The sequence below is a fragment of the Perca flavescens genome, chromosome 4 (assembly GCF_004354835.1).
Source record: "Perca flavescens isolate YP-PL-M2 chromosome 4, PFLA_1.0, whole genome shotgun sequence".
NCBI classification, from domain to species: Eukaryota; Metazoa; Chordata; class Actinopteri; order Perciformes; family Percidae; genus Perca; species Perca flavescens.
In genome coordinates, this window is record NC_041334.1 from 20,865,645 (window position 1) to 20,892,841 (window position 27,197).

At 38.7% G+C, this 27,197-nt stretch overlaps 2 protein-coding genes across 4 annotated transcripts in view; one reads left to right on the forward strand and one right to left on the reverse strand.

The window, feature by feature from the left end:
• syn2b (synapsin IIb) overlaps positions 1 to 27,197 on the forward strand; it is an 82,459-nt gene that overhangs the window by 43,301 nt on the left and 11,961 nt on the right. The window contains exons 3-6 of the mRNA XM_028576796.1: positions 4,090 to 4,147; positions 5,743 to 5,834; positions 11,415 to 11,571; positions 11,907 to 11,996. Coding sequence (XP_028432597.1) covers positions 4,090 to 4,147; positions 5,743 to 5,834; positions 11,415 to 11,571; positions 11,907 to 11,996 — 397 coding nt within the window. The remainder of the gene's footprint in view (positions 1 to 4,089; positions 4,148 to 5,742; positions 5,835 to 11,414; positions 11,572 to 11,906; positions 11,997 to 27,197) is intronic.
• Positions 13,834 to 26,973, reverse strand: LOC114554775 (metalloproteinase inhibitor 4). Of its 3 annotated transcripts, none has more exons than XM_028576801.1 (6): positions 26,915 to 26,973; positions 26,459 to 26,660; positions 16,099 to 16,196; positions 15,641 to 15,755; positions 14,938 to 15,062; positions 13,834 to 14,586 (listed from the first exon to the last, which is right to left on the reverse strand). In XM_028576801.1, exons 2-6 carry the CDS (start codon positions 26,595 to 26,597, stop codon positions 14,389 to 14,391), a joined length of 675 nt encoding a protein of 224 aa, XP_028432602.1. In that variant the 5' UTR covers positions 26,598 to 26,660; positions 26,915 to 26,973; the 3' UTR covers positions 13,834 to 14,388. The 3 variants fall into 3 exon arrangements, with proteins under 3 accessions (XP_028432602.1, XP_028432603.1, XP_028432604.1); XM_028576802.1 differs by lacking the exon at positions 26,915 to 26,973 and adding an exon at positions 26,786 to 26,854; XM_028576803.1 differs by lacking the exons at positions 26,459 to 26,660; positions 26,915 to 26,973 and adding an exon at positions 20,775 to 20,799.

Here is a 27,197-nt window from a genome sequence, read left to right on the forward strand (position 1 = left end):
CCTTAAAAAAAAATGTACTGTAAGAAGTAGCATGCAGTCAGGAAGTGTCCATAGAGAATAAAAATAAATGATTGGCCAGTAGCACCGTCCTCTGCCCCTGTGTTATTCTTCTCACTCTACTCTTATTTTCATGCTCCTACAGTGACATGCCAGCTAGCCAAGTAATTATACTCCTGCTATCTCCCACTACACTAAAGGTGAGAGCACTCACCTAGTTTGAGTCTTGTTTTACACAATTTGCACTCCACTGGTGGATCAAATGATGAGAAGGCCAGGGCTTGTATAGTCTTACCTTGCTAGAGCCATTGTGCTGTGCCAGGAAAGGAGGTTGGTCTTTTTTGTCTTTTTCGAGTCGGTTTAAGATAGTCTGGCTGTGCTTATTTATTCTTTGACTTCTTCAGTATTGCCAGTGATTCTTTCCACTGGTAGACAATCGTGTCATCATGGTGTTTCCAGAGACTGATGTATTCTCTACGTTTTAAAACACCATAGCAACCCAGTCTGCCTTGCTCAATCACTCTTGTCTCACTAAACCCATTACAATGCAGTTGCTTATCGGTTAATTTGTATGCATACATTCCATTAATGTGTCTTTGCCTTTCATCAATCATGATAGATAACCACAAAGGAGAGATGGGGGGAAAAAACTTTCCATTAGAGGGAAAGTGGGGAATAACTACAGCTATGATAGGAGAGATAAAAAGAAAAAAAAGTGTGGGAGAGAGTGACAAGGAACGTCACCTGTCATAACGTGATATGTATAATGTGTTAATGTGCAGCAGACTAAGTAATTAAACCCTGATTATGTTGTCCTTTACTTGATAAAATGTGACTCATTATATGATACAGGACTTCAATCCATGTGAAACGTTTCTATTGAAACTAGGTCTTAGGCTAATTCTGACTATTTGATGACACCTTAAGCAATCAGGCATCCATATGTATTTTAGGAGAGTTATTTTCTTTCAGAGTCTCTGGGAACAGATGAAACAGTGTGAACATAAATCATTGCACAAACATGATGATGTGTTGAGATAAGTAGGCAAGGTGCAAAGACCAAAAATCAAGAATGTAATATCTTGATAATTATGCAGAAATGTTTATTAAGTAATGGCTACTAATGCCACATAATAAGTCCATACTGCAGCTATTGCACATTATTATTATTTTTATGTTTAATGTACTTATTGTATTGTTTAATGTACTTATTATCTCCATAATTATAAATACTTACTCCACTTATTCCTTTTTATCTTTTTCGCATTGATTCACTGGCTTCATTTCTGCAAGACTGTGTGGCAGCCTCAGACTCTCGGACTCCACAGATCAATAATGAAAATGGGATCGCATCAAATGACTCTGAAAAGAAACAGAGACAAAAGAGCTCAGCTGTTGAATTTAGTCCAGCTTTAGTTTTGTTTTTCTATGGCAGCATGGTTAGCTCCACAAACCTGCATCAGAGTTATTACTAAGTGACTTGTCCATCTAATTTGGCCTTAACATCCATATGATGTCATGTCATGATGCAGCTTTTACAGGCAAAACATCGAGATTTACAGAATGGCATAGAAATATGGTGCCCACGGGTCAAATTCGAGTCCAGTAGCTCCACGCCAGCCTGTTCAAATAACATAGGTTCACTTTAGCCACATAGTACCACATGCTACTCATTTTGTATGGTTTTCTGGTATTTTAATTTGCTCTTGTCATTCTATTATTGCTATATATCTATACCAGTTAGAATTTCTCATCCTCAAAACACATTTTCAGTGGTGTGTACTCTGATTTCTGATGCTTTATATAACAAACTTCAAGTGTTGTACCACATGTAACACAGGCATACTATAACAAAACATGTGGGTGTGTTTCTCTGTGGATGTATCAACTCTCCCCTTATTAAAGTAGTTGTTTTGCCTTTGCGAAAGTTAAAAAATCCAATTATAGTCATGTGTTCAAGATAGTGGGTCTCTTTCTTGCGGTGAAACTGCCCAAGTGAAGAATACATTGCTGACTTGCATTCCTTGAAGGTTTTGGAAGTGTTATTACAAGACACTCATGGGTGCTAGAAATTGAATACAGGAAACTGTAGGGATGCCCTGTCAGAGATGATATATTGCTTATAACTTCATAAAGTGAGCAATAATTTGGCCTAATAGGCTAAACTATAGCCATTTTAGCTGCCCGGTGAGGCTGTAATGATCATTAAACACCACAAAACAAATCTGATAAATGGATGAAACTGAGAGAAAACTGGTTAATTGCAACATCCTCACCACTGTGTGGGGTGAAAGTTCAGCCTGAGGGTAAAAAAAGTTGTAAATTTGTGTTGGCGGAGCTTGTAGCCAAAGTGCAACAACAGACCATTGGGTTCCATGCTACAGGATTTGTTAAAGCTGCAATAATCAGAAGTGTTTTCATAGCTTATTCTGCTCCCCCCCACATATCTCAGAATTCACTTACAGCTCTGTTAGAAGGAGTCATATTGGTGTGTTTTGCATTTCGGCAGCTACATCAGCAGCCTCACGATAATTGTCCATTACCGTGTTGGCCTGACATCCCATGTCTTTGTGTATTGTTTTGCATTGTGCACTGCGGTTTCTGACTGGTACTAATTGCATTTTTCAGTCAGAGAGATTATGTGTTTTTTGTTGTGTGCTGCTTATTTTGGAAAATAATGTTTGGGCGTCATCGTTTTAGCAACATTGATGTGTGTTCAAGGAGCGGTCCATGCTGAAACACACACACACACACACACACACACACACACACACACACACTAACAGAATTACAACTTCGAGCAGGACTGAAAAAGATATATTGCTGTAATTCTAAGGTCACCAATTTTGCTGGTGTGGCTATTGATAGGTGGATGTTATTGCATCATACCCTCAGTGTTTCTCTCACAGATGGCCTTATCCTAATGAACCAGACTAACGAGACAGACGCCTCCGTGCTGCACTACACGAGGTCCCATGAAGAGATATGGATGGAATCTTACATAGATATTTAATTGATGCCACAGAGAGGAAACATAGGGGCACATACAGTATGATTTAATGTCATATTGTTGTACATAAGCTTGCATACTGTTTGTAGGGGATGCATTATTTTATTGGAGGATGTAAGGGGGTTTCAGGGACCTGTTGAAGAAGTCATTACATCTCACAAACTATTATTTTTTAAAGATTCTTTTTGGGGCTTTTTATTTTATCAGATAGGTCAGATAGACAGGAAAGGGGGTAGAGAGAGGGGGAACACATCACACAGCAAAGACCCGCAGGTCGGAATCAAACCCGGGCCGCTGCCAAGGACTACATGTGGCGCATGCTCTACCTTGTGAGCTAGAGGTCGCCCCCTCACAAACATTAACAAAAAACACGATGACAAGGAAAGGAAAAAAAGATGTCTTGAGGGTTAGACACTGTAAATGTATGCCTGTTTTTATTATCAGCCAGGGCTTCAACCTTTTCAGTTCATGCTCTTCGTTTTTGCTTTATTTTGTGTCAGTGTATGGGATGGTGATGGATGCAGTGCAAACCATCTGCAGTCCATTTACAATGAGACGTCATGAACATTTTGTTTGTTGGTTGGCAGCCTGTGCCTCTCTGCTTGACTCATTCTCCCTGTCTTTGTCTGCTCTCCATCTGCCTGCCTGTGTGTGTGTGTGTGTGTTTACTTGTAATCCATTTCTACATCACTCTTGATCAAGTAGCAGCCAAGATATTAAGAAGTCAACATCAGACCACACTGTTATTGGATACATCCATCATTCAAATGGCAAGACAGCATTTAATATTGCAGCAGAATTCTAATCTGAATATAATGTTACCAGCTAGTGATATGACACTAATTGCAGTGTTGGCATGGTCACACTGATCTGCTGCATATTTTTTTAAGCAGTTCAAAAAGTTCATTAGAATCAACATTTTTCTACAGCTGAGAAAGTTTGGCCTTTAAATGTGCACAAGCAGGCGTCCATTTTCTCTCTCATTTGTTCAACAGGGAGTGTGATATCCAGTAGAGGGCAGTACAGACAACTAAGAGTTTACAAATGGCAAACTAAATATCTTCTTTTGTCTACTCTTCCAGGGCCAAAGTGTTTCGGGGAAAGAAGGTCCTTGGAGACTACGACATCAAAGTGGAGCAGGTATCATATCGATTTTATAGACCTATGATGCTGCACAATCCAGAACAGAGATGAAAGTGAACTGACACAATATTCATGTTTACTATGGAAATGCAAAGGTTTCATGTGACAAGCTAAGATACTTGTGGCACATTTTCAACAAAAGACTCTCTCAGATGCTTCTACTTGTCTATTGCTTTATACAGCTGGTAATTTAAAAAAACATACAAAAATTAAAGGTGTCACTCCAGAAAAGAGTGAATAGCATGCAATCTTGTATGCGTGGTGGTTGCAAAGATAGGAGGTGACACAGTTTTATCAAAGTGTCTCAGCCTGTGTGTGCAACAAGTGGGTCCACCACTTAGATCCAGACTAAAACATCTGAAAAACTGTTGGATGGATTCCCATTTAATTTTTTACTGACCCACAGGCTCAATCCTACAGACTTTGTTTAACTCCTCACTGTTTATTTTGTAAGTTTGAACTCATTCAGTGAAGTATCTCAACATCCACAAGATTGGTTGGCGCAAACGTTAGTACAGACATTCATGGTCCCCAGAGGATGAATCCTAATGACTTTATAGACCTACTAACAGAACCTGGTAAATATTACCTGCTACACATCGACGTGCTAGCATTGTCACTGTGAGCATATTAGCATGCTAATACTAGCATTTAGCTCAAAGAACCTGAGAGCCGCCCCCATGGCTTTAGACTCTTAGTGTAGTCTTGTATTGAACACAAAGGCTTCTCAGCAAAACATACTTTTGCGCTGTTTATGTTTACCTGTGTATAAATATATAGCATAACCACGCTTTTAAAACCACCAGTACTTTATATGTAAAATTACACCAGCATCTTGATATCATGTGTATTTACTGTACATACTTAAGTCATCAGATATTATATATTAACAGTATGTGACATTTGGGTTTTTATATATTGGTTTAACCAGCAAACCATTTTGATATTGCAATACATTGGCTACTTAGCATCTGAAATAAATATTCTCTGGGGTTTCACACCAAACATTTCACACCTAATAGATGTTGACAGGGAAATTACAACCTCAAGCCTCACCACAGAAACAAAAATAGACACAAGAGGAGACAGGAGTCAGCAGCTATGAGTCACAGAGAAATTCTCACTATGTTTGCAACCACACTAAAGACAATCACACATGCATTATTTTACTAGAATAACTATGGTTTATGTAGATGTGTTCATATCAGAAAAAATACAAAGTATAGTGAAAGAATGCAAATGTAGTGTATAACAGCTGTGCACAATGTTAGTGGTCCTTGTCCTCTCCTTTCTCTGCTTCTGTTTGTTAGTTTGTTAAGCAAAAGTATTTATATACGGTTTTGCTCCAAGTTCAATCATCATACAATTATGGAATATAAAATTTTTCTTGCACTACGACCTTAACTATTGAGAATATAATCATCTGATATTCTGCTTTTTATATATGGGATTCTACAGTTTTTAAACCACTAGAAACCATTTACAAAATCAAATTGTATGATTATGCAACATTTAAAATTTAATAGGATTCATGTGTATATCAAGACTTGTGTGCAGCTAATGAAACTTGTGTCCTCTTTCCATCCTTGTAGGCTGAGTTCTCAGAGGTCAACCTCATCTCACATTCAAATGGAACCTGTAACGTGGACATGCAGGTCATCAGGAGCGGGACCAAAGTGGTCAGGTCAGCGCTACATGCAGATACACACTCACACACTGGTTCTTCTGTGATTCTGGGAAGATCAAACTGTGTTAATTCTGGAGTCGAATCCCTTTTCCCAAACATAAAATCCTAATCTTATACTTTAATTTAACCCTAACTGTTATCCTGACTTTTACAGTAAGATACCTCACCGCCTAACCTACCAGATGGACCTCATGCTGTGACACTAAACCTGCTTTGGTCCTCACAAAGATGGCAAACATCACATTTCAAGGCCTTTGACTATATATTCAATTAATTATTCTACTCTTACAGCTTAATTTAAATTACCTACTATGCCCAATACAACCAAGAAACACAAACCTGACCTCAACCATTAACCTGACCCTAAATCCAAAACCTAGCCCTAAAATTACATCATGAAAATATCCCTACTTTGGAAGACAATTGGTTCTCATAAAAAAAATAAGAACAAACAAACTTCCATACATTTTCAAAGCCAAGCACAGTGTTGCTGTATCACATTTATGCATCAATTAAAGATGATCTGCGAGATCAGACAGAAAACCTCAGAATGCTCTTAGAAATCATAGATACACTTGTTTACTGTAAGCTCGATCAGTGGAAAAAGTCAGAGGCGTATGACCACAGTCTTTACCAACAGATTGGCACAGTACAAACATGTGAGCGTCCTGTAACCCAGACAATCACACGGAGCCACTCACACACCACAAACCACACTGACACAGACACCAGTGTCCCAGCTGTAGACTGCCAGTGATTAAGCAAGACTGTAACTCCCACTGCTCACCAACCAACAAAACCAACAGGAAGTGAAGACGGCAGCCTCAGTCTGATTATCAGCATCTCTGCTCTGTAATTATGCTTTATGAAGGGTTGGTCCGTACATTCTCACACACACAAACAGTGACCATTGCCTGAGTCAGTTTGATTCACATTCACCTGTCCTGACAGTATCATGTCCACAGAAGCATTATTTTTTACAACATGCATAATCTGAGCTCCTCGTAGACCCCCATCATGGCCTCAGTCTCACCCAAACATGGACTTGCTATGGAGAAAATGAATGTGTTTGCAACATAATTGTCAGTCTGTCTTGTTGTCTGCCTGTCTGATTTTAGACTTGAATGTTTTTAACTATCTACATTTGTCACTGTAATTACCAGTGTCCATCGATTTCAAGTCAAAGCAGTGATTTGCTAACTGCTCTGTGTGTTGCTAAGTAACCCTCACCCCGAAGAAGATGTTTTCCAGACTCTAAACATGTCACTATGCGATCTTCAGCTCCTCTTCTCTCTATTCTTCTTTTATGGCTTAAGATCTTTCATTTTGACTGACTACAATTGAAAGAACATATATTGAGTAAAACATAAAGAAAAGATGAAAACATCTACCATGACCCTACCATTTATGAGAACTATTGTGTAAATAAGATTCAATTTAAAAGTATAAAGGTTGCAGTTGGAGCCTGTACAGTCAGCAGATTTTGTGTTTAAGGATTAGAGTGCATTAACTATCATACTTCAGCAAACAGCAACACACAATTTAAAGTCATGGCAGGACGTGTATGTGGGATTGACTCAAAACAAAGTACAGTGCCCACGTTCATTGTAATGTAGGAACACGTCACCCAGTGAAAAAATGTGAATGATGGAGGTATAGTATATGGAACAGAGGAATTGTCTGTGTTGGCTTTGACAATACATGTTGGTAAACTCAATTCTGTGATGATCCCGTGACTTCTCATCAGGTCAAATATTCAATTTGTCTAACACCTTGGTTTATACCTGCAAAGCTATTGACATCAGCCTCAGTTGTTCTTTCTGTTTAGTGCTAATTAGCAAATGTTAGCATGCTAACACACTAAACTAGATGGTGAACATAGTAAACATAAAACCTATTTCTCAACATGTTAGCATTGTTATTTTTTTTTTTATCATATCAGCATTTAGCTTAAAGTGCTGCATTGTCAGTACAGCCTCATAAAGCCACTAGCATGGCTGTAGACTCTTAGTCTCATTTCTTATTTGGTTCAGGGCATTTAGTTTAAAATGCAAAGTGAAAGCTTGTTCAGATAACTGCGGCCTTGAGGCAACACTGATTCAGTATTAAATTGATAGTTATGGCCATGTTGATCTTTACAGCTAACTGTCAGCAATGAAGAGATTGCAGTCACATTCATTGCCGTGTCTTCTCCACCAGGGTCTTTTTCAGGTTCTTGGAGAGTCTGATTAGTATTCTCGGTGCATAAAGAGCTGGTGGTGGTCTCAATGTGCCAACGTTTTCTCTCTCTGTGTCTCTTTTCTCTAACTCCTCTCTACATCTCTTTTACTGAGACTCTGTCTCTCTGGCTTTCTTCACATTCCCTCTCTCTCACACACACATTCAGAGTTAAAAGGAAAAATAATAGAAGTCATGACGTATCACCATCAACCTTTTACTGATCTGAACTGCACTGATATAGTTTTTTGCCCTTTACCTGCTGGTCACTCGTTGCTTCTGTGAGTTTTAGAGCTGTGTTTTAAGGTTTTTAGGGCTGTCAATCGATTAAAAAAAATTAACTAATTAATTGCACAATTTGCTGTAATTAATCGCGATTAATCGCTTTTTTAAATTGAGACTGAAGCTTATAATAATGGATATTTAAATGCTAAATCATTTAACTTTGCAAATATGAAGAAAAAAACAAACGGTTTCTGCTAAGGTTCTGCTAAGTTCAGAATGTTTAAGATCTTTCAGAACAACAGCAGCAACAATTTTGCTTATTTAGTCCTGCTGAAGGCTGCTGGAAACGGTAGAAACTGTCTGACTTGAGAGCAGATTTTTGTCACCGTCCCCGGCTGCTGTCGCCTGCTCTCGTCTACTTTACAGGCGAGGCGCAGTTCATCTCCAACGAGCCGAGAGTTCAGTCGGCGGCAGGGCAGTCGGGACTCACCCGGAAATGGCGAGCGGAATGAGGTGACTAGTCTCTCAAAATCTGACGAAAATCTTCTAAACTGACCTTTGTTGAGCTGAAATGAAGACAGATTCAGCAACTGCACGGCCTATTTCTCGCTTAAAATGTTTTCAGAAACACGTTTCAGTGAACTATTTTAGTACAATATGAGATCGTATTCTGAACGGCCGCCATGACAGTCTGGCTTTGGATTTCCGGAGAAAACAAACCCATGTGACGCGTTCGTCCAATCAGCTGCCGGTTTTCATTACTTGGGCAACAATACAGAGTAGCGCCGCCTGGTGTTATGGAGACGTATTACGTTTCTCAGCCGCCACATGAAGTAAACAAACACAGCTGCGTTAATTTCGTTAATTTTTTTTAACGAGTTAAATATTAAAAAATTAACGCAAAAATGAACACGTTAATTTTGACAGCCCTAATACTGTATATAGTATAGTTGTGACATCACAACTGTACGGAAGTCCTGACGGCTTGTTTAAAGACATAGTTTCTGAATATGGGTGTGCATTTCTCTGTGAATAGGGCATTTTGATACTTTCACCATATTCATATAGCACACTGACCTGCTTTATAATCAAAAAAGACATGGAAAACTCAGGTTTTACAATATGGGACCTTTAAAGTACTGTATAACATTTAAAAAATCATAACAATTCTACACAATGGTAATAGATCATAAAACCCCACACTTGGAACCCATTATTGTTTGCCACTTACCATTTGTTTTCTATTGACATGTGTAGATCTATCCTCCATTTTTGCTCAAGTTTTGGTTGCCAGATTCCCTGTGCACTGCAGTCCTCATCACTGTTAACTCTACCTTTGGCCCGGGGAGAGCTGCAGACAGACACCGCTGTGACACACACGTCACCAGCAGCTTCATTTCACCAGGAGGGCAAAATGTGTGGGAGGTTCACACTATTTCCTCCCCACCCAGTTCTACCTCCAGCTAGGGCATTACCACCACATTTGGTTTCTATCTCATACCAAGTAATACTGGGGACGGAATCATCAATAACAATAGAGATATTGTGACAACAAACTGTACATTATTTGTCTGTGCTCTGTAGAACGACACATAAGTCACATCATTTTGTCTCCAAAACCGTTAACCAATCAGTTTTGAAAAATAAATCCATTTTATGATGTGACAATGCTATGGTTAAGATTTGTTTAGGTTTAAGCATAAAAGCGACATGGTTAAGTTTATGATGAAAGATCCTGCTCTAGGTTAAAAAAAAAAAAGTAGTTTGTTAAGGGTTATAGGGAGACATTGTGGTGTGGGTTAAAATGATAATTTGTTAAGGTTAGGGGAGCGTCGTCATGGTTACAAAAATAAACACGCAGTTAAGATTATGGACCAATTGTGGTCATGCTTTGGACTGGAAACCAGTTATTTAAAGACAAATTTGAACGTCCTTCCTGAAAACTACTTTTACATACATGTATATGAGCAGCGTCTGTTCACTAGAGAATTTGTGTTGAGTTAATTATCACCACAGCCTCTCCCAATTGTGATATAAAAGTGATATATTAAAACAGGAAGGGTCATCAATCATTTTGCTCAAGATTCCCTGCTTAATTTAGTTAATGTACCCCCAGATCCCCCACTCTCATGTTTAAAATGCAAAGGTAAATTCAATTTTAGAAATATTGGACATAATCCAAGGTGAGGCTCCAACTGAAGCAAAACCCGTTTGGTTTCTAAACTGTGTGGTTGCAGAAGAGGACACTGGTGCAGGAGGGGTGCACAGTAAAACAACAAGGAAGCTTTGACCACTATTGAGGAGTGTTTCTTTAAACTATTTTTAGATGTAATATCACATTTTAGAACAAACCTCCATGTGACAAAAGGAGGTGAAATAGTGACATGCTGACAGAGAGCAGGTCAGAGAAACAGTTTCAAACATGCAGGTTACACTTGTTTGTTAAACTTCCTTTATGAATGACACTGTTGATGTCACAGATAGATTTGCCACTGTGAATTGATGCTTGTAAAATTCTATATTATAAATCGCTATGATTTAAATAGTTCTGTCATTTTAATTATAGATAATGTGCAAATAAATGCAACAATTTACCCAAGCTTTATTTACAATCATATTGACCTGTGTTTCTTCTTCCAGGAAAATAAGATTCTCTTTTCTTTGATTTAGCAATCCAAAACCGAGAGCTTAGTAAGGATCCTAAACAGATGATGATCTATTTTAAGAGATAATGGCCATTTCATTGTCTTTCTTTCTTAGTCCTGACAGACTTATTCTCTCACTGCCACAGCATGTTCAGTGGAAAAGACAAATGTACTACCTTTCACTTGTGGCTTTGTGGGTTTTTCCTCTGTACCATGATCTTTGTTTAATGCCCTCCCTTCTCGTTCTTCAACGCAAAAATGCAGGTCAGTGACATCTGAAACCATAAATGTCTCTTTTTATCAAATAACCAGGCTTTGACCCTTTTGCCTGACACAAGTGACTCAGGCCACATTCACAAAGTCACAAAATCAATTATTTGGATTTTTGTAACAACACAGGTTGTGTGGGGGAACACTCAATGAGGTACAAGAAAACTAGAAATGTAAATGTATTTTTATTTATTTATTTATATCTTTGCTTTCACACCAGGTCTTTCAGGCCTGACTTTGTTTTGGTGCGCCAGCACGCCTTCAGCATGGCCCAGAACGAGGATTTTAAGAACTTAATCATCGGTCTGCAGTATGCAGGCATCCCCTCTGTCAACTCTCTGGACTCCATCTACAACCTCTGCGACAAACCTTGGGCTGTAAGTAATTTCAGCAATTTACACCTGCAACAACCTACATAGTATGTTATTCACTACATTGTGAATAACACAGACGTGGAAAGATGTTTTAATGGAGCTTGCAGCTGTTTCTGTAAATTTCATTTTGAATTAAGATAATTTGGAGTTTCTTATCGTGACTTTTTGTGGCTTCAAGTGCAGTTTAAAAAGCGCTATGACAATGATTATTACATGATATGATTAATGTCACTGTTCTGTACTGTATTACTGTTGTAACACATTACACTTACCTGTCTTCACAATGCAGTTGACTCTCTCTTGCTGTTTTTCTCTCTTTTCATTGTCCTCCCCGCCAGTTTTCCCAGCTGATCAATAATCAGAAGAGGCTGGGTTCAGAGAGGATCCCTCTTATTGATCAGACTTTCTACCCCAACTACAAAGACATGGTAAGATTTACACTTTGTATACTGTCAGTAACCCTTCAGCAAACTCACACCTCCAAAACCACAGCTTCTCAACAAATGACAAAATGTTTCCATTAATAATCTTGAAATTTAGATATTTATATTACCGTGTTTATACTAGTTTAACTCTTTGTCTCAGGGCGGTGAGACATTCTCTAAAAACAGGAGATAATCTTGTCGGCCAATTACTGTTGATTTTAAGATATTACCGGTAAAAAAAAAAAAAAAAAAAAAAAAATATTTTTATTTTGAATTACTTGCCAAAATGCAATTTTAAATATTTTTAGCATAAATACTTTCACGTTCAGTATATACAAGCTGAGAATACACATTAGAAGAAGCACAAGTCATGATACTTTTCTGAGAATTCTTTACACTTGCTATTTAGCTACTGCTGAAGCCCCAGTTCCCTAAGTTCAATTCATTGCGATTACTATGTGGTACTTTTATGTTTTAATGTCTCAAATGCTTTAGCTAAGTATTATTATTTTTTGAGGTTACCGAAAGATTACAAAATAAGACAAATATCAAATGTAGTATTCTACTGTATAGTACACATGCTAAAGGTGAACTTGCTTATTTTCTTTATGCATTTACTTACTATATTCACAAGGTATATTATAGAGGTGAAGTATAAGAAATATATACTTTGCTCTTGAGGCACCATAGTGCTTTTTCATTACTACAGTGGCTTGTAAGAGATATTATTATATTCTGTCATGCCTGAGATTTCATCAAAGAGTCTTATTTTCTGACATTTTTGTTACTGAAGAGAAAAAAAAAATCTGTGTCACACTATTTCATTGAGACATTTTATATACAATCTTTTTTGGTACATGGAAATAGAAAACTCTATATAGACAGAAATAGAGACATAAATACAAACCCAAACAATTCTTTCAGTATAAAACAAACATGAAATTGTTTGATAACGCTTCACTTAAGCCATACAGTTAGTACGCATTATTATTATATCATGTCATGAAAGTCTATATTTTATTATTAAAATATTTCAAAATAGGATGTTTGAAACATGTCAGCCAAATTACTTCATTGTGCAACTTGAATTGTGACCATAATATGATCTTTGAATAGTGGCTCATGCATAGAGATATTAAGTGATAATGCATTTTAATCGCTATGACTTTAGTGAAGTAATCCAGTAACAAGACAGGGGTCAATTCAGATCTTTTAATAAATGTTGTGTCATTATATTAAATAATGCCTATAAAACAACAATTAAATCACTAATTATAGCTCATATACAAATATAATATTATTTTTCTTTTTGTTGGTTAACGTCTTGTATCAAAGTGTTTACTATATTTTCTTCAACTTGAACATTGAGGAGAATCCAATTCCTGTTTTTAAGGAGTTAAAAACAGTGAATTGAACCTTGTCCTGTTACATCATTTCCTCTAAGGGGGGGTGGCTTGGCTTCTACAGGTGGCAGTGCTGTTGTTAAAGCGCTGGGTTAGATTTTTGGCACAGGAAATGGTACAACCAAGGAAACTAAACACACACAACCACAAAATAACAACTTCTATGCTATAAAACAAAGATCCAGTTAGCCGTTAAAATGTTAATTCTCACCCAGGTACAATACTTACATTCTCAGCAATTTGAGAGTATAAACTGTGATGATTTAGATGTGCAAGAATTATGGTCATATATAATTGATGTCAGATTTTGTCAAAATATAATTAATTGGGGCAATGTCTGGTGTTGCTTTGCTATATATATATATATATATATATATATATATATATATATATATATATATATATAAATATATATTTATATATATATAAATGTGGCAGTGCTGCGGTCTACCTGCAAAAATTTAGTGCATAGAATAATTGTTTACAGTGTGTAAAATAAACTTTGTAATGCAGGATTGTGGCAGACGTTGGCAGCTTTTTCTAAAATGACGACATAACCTTTTGTAAGTTATGCATTAACAAAAATATGAGGTCTTCAGTATTTGTCAAGGTTATGCATTTCAAAAAGGCCATCAGAAATAAAGACAAGATTCACTCTGGGATGAATAATTTGCAGTGGATGGTGTGCTGCTATTCCTATTCTGTGGAAAACAGCAAGTGAAGTGGAATGTGTGAGAGCGAGAAAAATCTGAGTCAGAGGAAGGATGAAAACCCCTGCAGTTTGCAAAGATATTCGTAGCATTGCTTTAGCAACCACCTGAACTCTGCAAACAGAAGCTCAGCAATGGGACTCCCTTGAAAATCAGCCAATTGTTCGATTAAATCAGTTGCTACTTGCGTGCCAAATTTGAGCTACATAAGCGAAGGTAGGAAATGTTTCTCAGGACTTTGCAGTAGTGAAATGTAGTAAAAATGAATGTCAGAATTACAGGTCAAGGGTCAGCCATGTCCAGGAAGTCTTTCTCAGGTGGGGGTCCACCCCGGTACCAGCTACAGGTTGTGTCAGAGCGGCGGATACAGGCGTACTGCCGAGCCTGCTCCCCATTTAGGCTGTTATCCAGCAGCCAGTCAGTCCACAAGCACTCGTTTTCTCCTGTAGACGCACACGGGACTGTGTAACAGGTGTTGATCTGTGGATAGAAGAGTTTTGAAGTCATCCTGTTTATTTACTCATTCATCACATTATTTGTTCCTGAAGTTGGCCTCCCCTGTGTTATGAATAAGAGGTTTGTTGGGGTAAAAGTTGAAACTGTCTCTATAGACCCATGATGCTACGAACAAGCGTTGACTGAAAAAAAAACACACACTTGAAAGACTTTTGTACTAAAATGGAAACCAGGTTTGAGCAAGAGTGAGAGATGAGAAACGTGACCCTTTTTTACTTTATCTGTTCATTTGTTTCTTGAGGCATCTCTAAGACAGATAGATAAGTGGGACAAAGATAAATATGTATGAATAGAGAACAAACTGTCCTTACTCACTCTGCATTCACAGCCCATCTGGTATTTGTAGTTGAGATTCTTCTTCTGTGACAGTGACAAGTTGTCCCAGGACTCAACTAGGTCGCATTGGCCAATAGAAATTCTCCCATCACTCCACATACTTCCTGTTTAGTGACATTACAACACCACCACTTACTAAATTTCATCTTGCATTTAGCAAATGAAGTTATGTTGCTGTATTTTACAGCTTAAGGGATTATTATTTAACAGCAAACATTAGTTCACATCTAATAGAATTCAGGTTGACTGCCATAAAATGGCCAATATTTTACAATGTTTACAACACATCTGCTTGTTAAAAGACATTTTCAGAAATACATATATTTTCTTTCTTGCCAAGAGTTACATGAGACAATGAATACCACTCTCATAATAGTATGGTTAGCTTAGCTTAGCAAAAAACTTGAAAGAGGGGGGAAAAGGCTAACCTGGGTCTTGGTTTTTGCATTGATACAGTGATGAGATACAGTGTAAGGTGTTAGCTTTAGAGGGGCTGGTTTGTGGATTTTATTACCCGTTTTCAGTCTTTATGCTAAGCTAAGCTAACCGGCTGCTGGCTATAGCCGTATCTTTACCATACAGACATAAAAGTCATATCGATCTTCTCATATTTTCCAAAATGTCGAACTTTCTCTTGCTTTTTCCTACAAAAGTGCAATATAAAAAAATGTGCATACTTTACCTGAGAGCAAATACCCTGCTTTATTGTTGGAGTCTAGTTTGACTCCACACAGTGAGGAGAAGACTGGAGTGTACACATACTGGATGTCCTTGGCCTTGTCAAAACCTTTAAACATCTGGACACAGGAACATACAGAGGGAAGAGAGTGGAGAAGAAACGGTATAAGCCTGGCCTAATATAAATTAAGTACTCTATATACAGGATGTGGCAGCAAGTAAGCAGGAATCAGGAGTCTCCAAAATATAACATACTGGGTCTCAGTCATCAAACAGATGTGAAGTCAACTCCTAAATGTAGAAATAAAACTGGCTGTAAATAAATTAATTACTTTTCCTGACAGACTGCATTCAGCCAATACTGTATAAATTATAAAGCTACACACAGCAGCAAAAACGGTAATAAAAAAAAGGTGAATGTCTGCACCCGCAGCAGCTATTACTGCTGTCCAGAGATCTCACCTTGATCATTTTGATTTCATATTGGATCATCTTCATGTAAGGTGAGGAGCTGTTGCTAGGTGACACTATTTTCTCTCCAGAGATCTTTGCCCTTATCACTGTCAGGGAAAGAGAAGAAAAGAGAAAGGAAGGAGGATTAGGCTTAACTGAAATGGCAAATAAATGCAGCAGATGAGATAGGAATCTGATTTACATGCCAGATACAATAGAAAACATTCCAGTAGATAGATAGGTAGATAGGTAGGTAGATAGATAGATAGACAGACAGACAGACAGACAGACAGACAGACAGAGATAGATACATGGATAGATAGATGTGTTTTTTCTTCCTTTTCCCCTCCTCCATCTTTTTCTATCTTTTTACTTGTCACTGGTCTTTCTCCCCACACAGACAGTGTAGCAGTCCCTCTCAGTAGTGATACAGGATGTTTCCCTCCTCTCCTCTGGGAGGGAAATCAAAACCCATATGGAATAACAAGTAGCTTTCTGCTTGCACACTCCCATTAACTGACTCCACACGCATGCACGCACGCACGCACGCACACACACACGCACACACACACACACACACACACACACACACACACACACACACACACACACACTTTATAGTCAAGCCAAGCCATGTCTGGCACAGAAGTGACTTCACATTATTTTATCCCATACTGTAGTCAAGTAGAAGGGTAAAGTAGCAAGATAATTGGTCTATGTTTTTTACAGTAACAGGAAGGTAGCAGTGAAGTCTTCTAATTGTACAACCTCTCATTTAAAAACAAACCACTCATTACACTTAAAAAATAAAATTATTATTAATGATGCCTGTTTTACTTACACAGACCACACCATGTATTTGTGCCAAATCAAACAATGTTAATACTGACTTCATTGCTACAGAACCACATTTTTCTTTCCATCAAGCTCATAAAATCTGCACTTTTAGACATCTGCATGAGTCATTATGTTAAGTGCCAAGTTAAATTCACTGTCAAACATTTCCTTTAAACTAATAACACTGCCGTGGCTCAATCAATCAAACATAATTAAGTTTACTATTACAGCTTTCTCTCTGGTTATCAATAAGTCCAACACAGTGACTTGACAGACAGCTGCATTAATGATGAACTAACATTAACAGAAAAAATGCAGTAGAACAATGCAGTAGTATTGAGTAGAGTACTTTAGAAATCATCATGTATTTAAAACTATAGTAAGGCTGTATTAAAACCCAAAATACAATAGCAAAAATTTAAGGAATGGATCAAACAGTGTGTTAAACTGTTTACTAACTATTAAACTGGTTGACTCCTCTAACATATAAGCTGCAAACGTTAGCATGTCTGGCTAACTAGCTTATTTTTTTATTACAGTAGTAAGCTAGCATTTTGTTCAAGGTCAGGGGAATCTCATAGGCTACTACATTGTTTTGTGGGGTTAGAGTTTCCGTTTAAAAAAAGCCCTGTTCACAACAAGCTCGAGGATAATGTTAGCAGCTTTGTTCTACTTTTTGGATTTGGGGAAGGTTACAATGTAACAGCTCTAGGCTATATTGTTATCCAAGATAGCGTTTAGTTCTGCAAACACATTGGTTAAGGCATATTTATGGTTGTGCGTTGGCTCTACACAGAGCCTACGCCATAGTCTACGTAAGTGGCCTACGCCATTGCGAGGATATATACTTGTGCACTGGTGTGTGTGCGTCGATCAAGTGCATCTCTTCTATTCAACGCAGAACCACAAATTGGACTTTAGTCCTCAACAAAACAGATTTTCTCTTATGAGGTTAAAATTAAAACATTCTGTTTATAAATATGAACATCATTTGGGAACATTAAAAAGTCAGCCGGAGACAGCATTTTCAACCAACTCATAAAGCTAGTATTTGTTTAATGAATTAATTAGCTAGCTTCTGCTAATAAAATCTGCGAGCGACAGTCATCATTTCAGTTAACAAAATCAAGTCCCGCCAGCTAGGAAATATAAACCTACTTTTGTCTACCACTGTAAGAAATGATGAACCAATTGTTTCAAAAATTACCAAGAATTTTGAATATGCCTCCATTATCATTGTAAACTGCACTATGTGCTGTGTGAGATGTGCTTAACAGGCGTAGCAACAGTAAGGGGGCGGGGCTTATCTTAGATGCTTGATTATACTGTTGATTATGTGTATAATCCTGGTTAGCAATACAAATTGTGCAGTAGGTTGCCTAATATCCATTAACTCTGCTATAGAACTGTTGTTCCTTGTCTTCCATGTTGTTCTCTCTAAAATAGAGAAAACGGTCCTAGATGCACCAGAGTGAGATGGAAATAGAGAAGAAACTATAGGACCAAGTGGAGCAAGTAACCTTGGTATAGCTGTAAAGGAAAGAGAAAAGCTACAGTAATGAGAGAGAAAGAGAAAGTGTGACCCAGCACTCCTCCTTATCTTCACCCTCTCACACAGCTCTGCAAACCATGTTTGTGCTTTTCGCCTCATCGCATAACTACACCACCGAGCTCTGTGTGTTCTGTGAAATTGGTTGATGAAAAAAAATGTAGTCAAGAAGATAGAAAGGCAGGCAGACAAACAAATGCACAGACAGATAGTTAATGATAACTTGAGAGAGGTGTGCAAGCGCATAGATGCTCTATAATACACTTTACAGTGTCTGACACACCTGCCTATAAACTCACCTACACACATGCAGCTGTGACCTAAAAATTGCATGCAAAGAATCAAAGCTCAGTTTGATTAATGCGTTTGTACATTGGAGTGGCATGGATACATTTTTGTAATCTTCGTCAAGTTTTTTTTCAATTTGTTGGTATTTATATACACTACTGGTCAAAAGTTTTAGAACACCCCAATTTTTCCAGGTTTTTATTGAAATTCATGCAGTTCAATGTCTTATTGTACTCTGAAATGAAAGAATAGAACAAATGAACAATTTAAGTTAAAACAGAAATCATAGAATCAATTTATAAACCAAAATGTATCCTACATTTTTGACTCATTAAAGTAGCCCCCTTTGGCAGATATAACAGCTGAATACACTCGTGGCATTCTTTCTACAATGGAAATCAAATATTCTTCAGAAAGTTCTTCCCAACTCTGTTGCAGAAGTTCCCATAAATGTGTGGCACTTGTAGGTTGCTTTGCTTTCACTTTTCTGTCCAGTTCATCCCAAACCAGCTCAATGGGGTTTAAGTCTGGTGACTGTACTGGCCACTCCATGTTTTTAAGCTTACCATGTTGTTCTTTTTTCCTAAAGTAGTTCTGGCATAGCTTGGACTTATGTTTTGGGTCATTATCTTGCTGTAGGATGAACCCCTGACCAACTAGGCGCAAAACAAAGGGTACTGCATGGCGATGCAAAATGCTGTGGTAGCCGTTTTGGTTCAGGGTGCCTTTCACTCTGTACAAATCACCGGATCCAGCAAAACAGCCCGAGACCATCACGCTTCCTCCTCCATGTTTGACAGTTGATGTCACACACTGAGGAACCATCCTTTCGCCTACTTGACGGCATACAAAAATCCTGCGTGATGAACCGAAGATTTCAAATTTTGATTCATCAGTCCATAACACCTTCTTCCAGTCTTCAGTAGTCCATTGACGATGTTTCTTGGCCCAGGCAAGCCTCTTTTTCTTATTCTGACGTCTTAGCAATGGCTTTCTTGCTGCAACTCGACCTATCAAACCTGCAGCTCAAAGTCTTCTCTTTACAGTTGAAACTGAGACTTGCTTATTACGACCACTATTAAGCTGTGCTTGAAGCTGTTGTCCTGTGAGCCGCCTATCACGCAAGCTGTTGACTCTCAGAAACTTGTCTTCTGATTCTCTTGTGGCTTTGGGTCTGCCAGACTTCTTCCTGTCAGAGTTTCCCCCAGTTTCTAAGTTCCTTTTGATGATGAAGAATACTGTACTCACTGACACCTTGACTTTCTTCGCAATTTCTCTGTAGGAAAGACCAACATTCTTAAGTGTTATGATGGTCGGTCTCTCTTCCATTGTTAATTGCCTTTTTCCCGCCATTTTTATAGCAACACACTACTTTCTGCAGTAGAATACTGTTCAAATAATGCTGACGAGGGTATGGTACCACAGTGTGTTCCAACAATACTTTTATACAAACAGAGGGTTGTGTAAGTAACCCAGACAAGTTGGAACACCTGTGGGAATTGGTAGCACCAACTTTCAAAGCTTGATCAACCTCCATTGCTGCAGAACAGCTTTACTTTGGTAACCCATTTCTTGTTCCCTGAAAAAGGCCTTTTTGTAAAATTCTGAAATGTACATTATTTTTCAGTTTTGGGTAACCCTATTTTTTTTAACCTCAGGCAGTTCACCACTTACCTTTGTACCATTTCAAGCTATTCATTGGACTTGAAATGCTAAAATTACAATAAAAAACAAAATAAATTGGGGTGTTGACCAGTAGTGTAGGTGAAGCCATAAATAACTGTAGTTAAGTATAATTTAAAGTTGCTTGTAATTTACTTGAGTATTTCCATTTTATGTTACTTTATACTTTTACTGAAGTATATTTGACTATATTTTATTCCAGCAACACTAGGCATAGGCCTATTGCTGTTTAAAAAATTTAATTGCACTACTACGTTGTGACGAAAAGAGAGCTGAGCCAGAAGGCAAAGCTCTCGATCTACCGGTCAATTTTCGTTCCTACCCTCACCTATGGTCATGAAGGCTGGGTCATGACCGAAAGAACGAGATCCAGGGTACAAGCGGCCGAAATGGGTTTCCTCAGGAGGGTGGCTGGCGTCTCCCTTAGAGATAGGGTGAGAAGCTCAGTCATCCGTGAGGAGCTCGGAGTAGAGCCGCTGCTCCTTCGCGTCGAAAGGAGCCAGTTGAGGTGGTTCAGGCATCTGGTAAGGATGCCCCCTGGGCGCCTCCCTAGGGAGGTGTTCCAGGCACGTCCAGCTGGGAGGAGGCCTCGGGGAAGACCCAGGACTAGGTGGAGGGATTATATCTCCAACCTGGCCTGGGAACGCCTCGGGATCCCCCAGTCGGAGCTGGTTAATGTTGCTCGGGAAAGGGAAGTTTGGGGTCCCCTGCTGGAGCTGCTCCCCCCGCGACCCGACACCGGATAAGCGGACAAAGATGGATGGACTAGTACAGCATATTAGGTTGTAGTAGTATAGTAGTTTGATGTAACACCAAACAAGTAAAGTATACATTAAAATGCAGCTTAAAGGTCAAAGTATCAATACTTTATAACATAATAAGTACTTTTACTTTTTGTACTTTCTGCCCATACTTTCCTACTTCAGCTCAAGCTAAATTTTGCATGTAGGACTATTACATGTAATAAGAGCCTGACCAATACTGGATGTTTTAGGCTGATGCCGATATTGTTTGTTGAGAGTTTAAAAATTTAAGTTGAGATAATATTGATTTTTTCATATAAACACATAACATAAATAAAATAAAGAAATAAATAAACATGTATTCAACATAAGAACCATAAGTATTCATTGGTAATGCATCAATGATTTAAACATTTTAGTTAGACAAGAATGTAATGTGATTTTATCTTGTGCACATGTATTTATATTTGTATTTAATGTCATGCTCATGATGCCTATGATTGCTTTTAAGGGAGCCTATTGTAACATCTGGCCAGGGACTGCAGATTGTAATTCTGACATATTTACAGAAATTTTTATTAATATGCACTGTCCCTGACAAATAAAGATTAAATTAAATTAAATTAAATTAAACAAAACAATTGTGACCAAGAAATGAGCAGAACATTTTACAGCTGAAAAAATAAATTTTGTCTCTGCTGGACAAAGTCTGTAATGGAGACACATTGTTTCTAAATTGCCTGAAACATATCTTAGCCATCTGTACTGCAATTTCGTGTTACTTATTGGCTGCTTTATAAAGCAGTACGATTTTTCTTTGATAGGCCAAAGCTGCCAGTATACTAAAAAAGCTTAGGAAACACCCTCCCCTCACACCTTTTCGATGTCGGATTAGTGGGGGCTGTGTTTGACCTTTCTGTAACCATCCAAAACTAACAATCTGACATTAACTCCCACTTCGCACAAACTAATTATGTACGAGCATAATCCAACCTTCATACAGTCTTAGTTGCCTATATATCAGGCCAGCAGATTTATCCGTCTAGCTCTACTTTACTTAAGAAAATACTTCCACCACTGGTTATTGGTATTAAAAAAAATGCAGCAAGTATTATTTTTATGGGGTGCCTGGGTAGCTCACCTGGTAGAGAGTGTGCCCCATGTACAGAGGCTCAGTCCTCGCCGCAGCAGCCTGCGGCCCTTAGCTGCATGTCATTCCCCCTTCATGTCTTAGCTGTCCTATCAAATAAAGGCCTAAAATGCCCAAAAAAATTACCTTGAAAAAATTATATTGTTTTTAAAGGCCAATGTCACAGCTTCTATTAAACACTGAACACCCATCTCCTCAACTACAATTACACCACTAAATATGGCTGTTGTGATCATTACACAGAAAAACACTGTGCCAATGATGACTATCATCTTTGATCTGCACCTCCTTTGGCAAGAAGAAACCTATCTGAAAGTAGATGCTTTGGCAAATTAGCTGCCCCATTAAAATCTTCCTTTCTGAACAGAATAAGGGGTCTATGTGGCCTATTGAGTAATACACCATAGCATAACCATGTACTGTGTAAGGATGAAATAGTTGGCAGTCTGAGCATTGGCTGTATATCAGTCCACATGGAAGAAGACAGAAGTTGCTATAGCCAATTAACCAAAAATAGTACAGTAATTTTTCATTACAGCATCAGTGATTTTAGTTGGATCATCTTCCAGACATAATAGTTTTTGGCCAGTGATTGTACATTTTAAATGACATTTATTGTAGAAATTACTAGTAATAACTGAACAGTAAAACTCATTTTATTCCAAGTTTGCTGTCTCCTCCTAAAATGATTCTCTTGGCCCAGATTCTCTGAAATGTTTACCCCCCACCTAGACATCTTTGAACTGTGCAGGCTTGGTTACCGACTCAATCCAGTTGCTGCAGCTGTGTTATGAACCGGAATAAGGACAGGCACGCCTGCAGAGTGAAAGTGGCTGTGCATCTGCCTCAGAGCTACATAACCAAACAGAAATATTGCAAACTTGTTCCATGAGAACTGATGTAGTAAGTAACTTCCCCCCTCCCTGATGAATTGAGCACCCTTGTCATGCTCACAAAGCTGGACTGTCAGCGGGCTTTCACACTGATATTGTTAGTATGCAGACCATTAGACCAAGCCTTTAGACATGGAAATGAAGTGGGGAGAGAGAGGGAAAGAAAGAGAGAGAGATGGAGTAGGCTGTGTTGGCATGGCTTGGCCTTTGTCCAACACACACACACTCACACCCATACACACAATCTCAAATACATAAACATGACCAGGGAATTGTCCAAGGTTTGTCCAGATGGGATATTACTCAGATGTACAGCTTTATTCAAAGGGCTCATCGACTCTGACAGCGCTGTCAGGTCAACTAAAGGCCACCACCAGCCTATGCTTAGAAAACATCCAGGACAGTGTAACAACAGATGCCGCCAAATGAAAAGTTCTCTTAGACACACTAAGTGTAAGTGAGGGATTTTTCTTATTTTATATTCATGGGTCCAGTTGCATCCTACTTAAAAGGGACCACTGGCTCCTGTATCCATTCAGAGGTAGACTCATACAAACTAAACACAGACCCAAGCATACCCCAAGGAAAAAAAAAGAACCTGTGGTTAAATGACCATTTGTGAAGTCCCACCCCCCATAGTTACTGTTGCTATGCTTTGCAAGCTTTTCGCTGCTGCTCAGTACCTACACAGTTTACAGTGATAGTGGTGGCAGGCTTACCGCTTTTGAAACAGTAGAAACACAACCTTAATTTCACACAGAGACAGAAACAGCTTCTTAATTCTAGCTAGTAACCTTCATTTTGCCAACTGAAATGACAACTGTCACTAGCATATTTTATTGTTGCTAGCTAGCTAACTAATTTTAATTAGCTCCATGGCTTGTCCAGCTGACTCGTTTAAATATGCGCTTAGTGGCGACATGCATGATATCATGCCAAAAGACTGATCTAAAGCAGCATTGTTTTTGTACTGCAAAGTATAAGTAATTAGCCCTAGTATTACATGCAGTACAGTATGATAGAGGAGAATTTAACGTCTATTTGTTCGGACATACCCGTTTGGCTGCTTAGCTTACAGAAAAAAAGATACTTGTGTACTTGGACTGGACAGAAGTTATGATTTTTGCTATATTGTTCATATTTATCTCTGTATGTTTCACTTTTAACATTAGAGGAGAAAAGCCTTTGAGGATGAGGGCTATGTGTGTAATATAACGCTAGCTTGGATGCCAGCCAAACTTAGCCCCGCCCACAAAATTAGAATCTGAGTATGACCACGTCAGGCTAATATAACACTATCTTGGGTAGTGACTGTGCTGAGGTTGCTGAAGTGTTTACTTCCCCAAGACGTGGACAGAGCTGCTAACATTACACTAAACTCTGATAGCAACATCCCAAACTGACTCTCGCACAGGGGCTAACTACTAGACAGCGGAGGTCTCAGTCCTGAAGGAGGCTTTTTCTAACGTAACCTGTAATCCTACAAATTATGTAGTTATTTCATGATATGCTGCCCGGCTTTGGAAGTAATGCTAGTAAGTTAGTTAGCCAAAACATGCTAATGTTTGCAGCTCACTTTAGAATAGAAACACACAGTTTGAAACACTCTGCACTTCTGCTCTATCGCCACATCCCCATGCACACAGCTTTAAAATGTGGAGAAATCCAAAGCTCGACAAACCTACTGTAACTGGTTACAGATTGATAATTGGTCAATTGGGAGAGGGGTTTAGCTAACGGTCAGTTGGAATCCATTTTGTTTAGGTTCAGTGGTTCGAACTGAAAAAAAGAGAGACAAAGTGGTTCAACATGTAACGTTTGCTGATGAGCTGCATTACTTTGTAACATGTTTGTTTGAGTAGTTTCAGTTTTTGAATGTTGGCTACACGGTTTATGTGAGAATAACATGCAGCATGCATTGCATTTGTGTCTTGTTGTTTTGGGGTTCTCATGTGATCAATGAATGAATAGAACAAAAGACCAACCGATTCTTTGGTTATTCAGCGTAGACTTCATGATCATACAGGACCTCTCTCTCACTCTTTAGATGACACACGTCATATGTAAAACTCTGTCCTAAAAACACGCCCCAAATACTCTCATTGTGTTCTCATAACCCAGATCTAATTTGGCATTATGGCGGTTTTGAAAACAGGTCTCAGCCTCCATTTCAGACTGACTATTTTCTTTAGACATTTTCAGAGTACTTTGAGGGAGCTGACCCTCTCTAAACCTGAAGCACACCAATTAGAAAAACAAGACTAAAATACAGTCAAAGCAATTCCATTGTCTACTTTCTCTTTCTCTCTGTCTTTCTCCTCTGCTGGAGAGTAACCTTTGACAGAAGCACATACTCCAGCTTTCCACAGTCTGTAGCCAAGTAATCAAAGTCAGAGCAGAGTGTTGGTTTTGGCCTGTTTTGCTTAGACAAAAAATAACTGGATTAAGGGGGGGGGGGGGCATCAGACAGACAGAGAGACAGACAGACAGAGAGACAGACAGACAGAGAGACAGATAGATAGATAGATAGCTAGATAGATAGCTAGATAAATAGATAGATAGATAGATAGAAAGTAGGCCGGGGCAACTTGGCACTGGCTGTTTTGTTAGGGTTTGTTTTTGTGATGTGTGATGTGATTGAGAGCTAGAAGACTCAATTATGTAACTACAAAAACAGAAAGCAGGCTGCCCTGTTTTCCAGTAAAAGGCCGATAGTGTATTTATCTGTATTTACCTTAGTATATAAGAAAAATAAAGGACAGTAAGAGAAGCTGATCAACTGTGTGTAGATGCAAGTCTTATAAATATTGTTCACTTACAGTATAAGTTATAACTGATATTAATCAATAATCAGTCCACTAACAGTCCACCACACTTACATTTCATAAAGCCATCATATATAGTGCTTAAATATCTGATCATTTCTATGAATATAATTTCTTTCAATTAACTACCATGAAAAGTTTGGCCCTGAAGCTCTATTGATTTGTTCTTATCACAGTAGGTTTTCACTTTGGATTTGATTATTTTTTTCCCTCTCAGAAAATCCAATTAAGTTAACCAATAAGCCAAATCATCAATCAGTAAGTTAAGAAGGAGTGGCATTCCTCGAAATTTAAAATCATACAATCCCGTTTTTCCACTATCATTAAATGCACCAGCTTTTATATTCTTAACTCCTATCTGGGTGGACAAAAACTAAATAGGTCTCAAGTTATTAACTCACCAATCTCAGCGCTGCAGAATAGCTGCTGTGGGTGTGCTGGGTGGCAGCTACATCCCTCCACAACTTCCTCCATGCCTGCACTGAGCAAAAGGAGCACCCAAAGCCCCAGACACACACTCCGCTCCTGGGACACAGCCATGATGACTCTGGCTGCCTCTGACCGCTCCACCACTCGATGAAAGCTCGGCAACCTCTTCTGATCCTGTTAAGTTCCACGGGAAAAGCAAATCAGGTAGCAACGGGGGAAGCACAAGACAAGAGTCAAAGTAGTAAGATGATCTCTGCTGAGCTGAAAGGCAGCTGTGGATTGAAAAGTTTAAAGTACACCTCTGAATTCAAACTGGAGCCAAAAACTTGAGTTGAAGAGAAGCCTGCTGCTGCTGCCACTGCTCTCTCTTTCTCTGTCTGTCTCTCTCTCTCCCTCCCTCTCTGTAGACAACACACAGAGAAACTTACAATAGTTGGATCCCCTCACACTCTGGTCTTGAATGCTGAGAGGGTCGCACACAGGGAGCCTCTTATGTACTCAACAATTTAGGGACAGCCTCCTCAAACGCAGGGGGGGGGGACACACCATCCTTTGCCTCTTCTTGTACCCTCTTTTGATGTCCTCCCTCTTCTCCCATTGGCTGCTGTAGGTGTATTCATCCAATTATTCATGAAGTGTATGAACGATTTCAGGTTTGTGAAGCAAATATTAGAAATGACCTTTACCCACCCAAACAATTTAAAATCCTTT

Coding starts and splice junctions, on each gene's coding strand:
- LOC114554775 (XM_028576801.1), bottom strand. CDS start 26,597: ATGGCTGTGTCCCAGGAGCGGAGTGTGTGTCTGGGGCTTTGGGTGCTC. Junction 15,756..16,098: donor ATGAAATCAAAATGATCAAG/GTGAGATCTCTG, acceptor TCCTGTGTCCAG/ATGTTTAAAGGTTTTGACAA. Junction 14,587..14,937: donor AGATGGGCTGTGAATGCAGA/GTGAGTAAGGAC, acceptor TTCTATCCACAG/ATCAACACCTGTTACACAGT.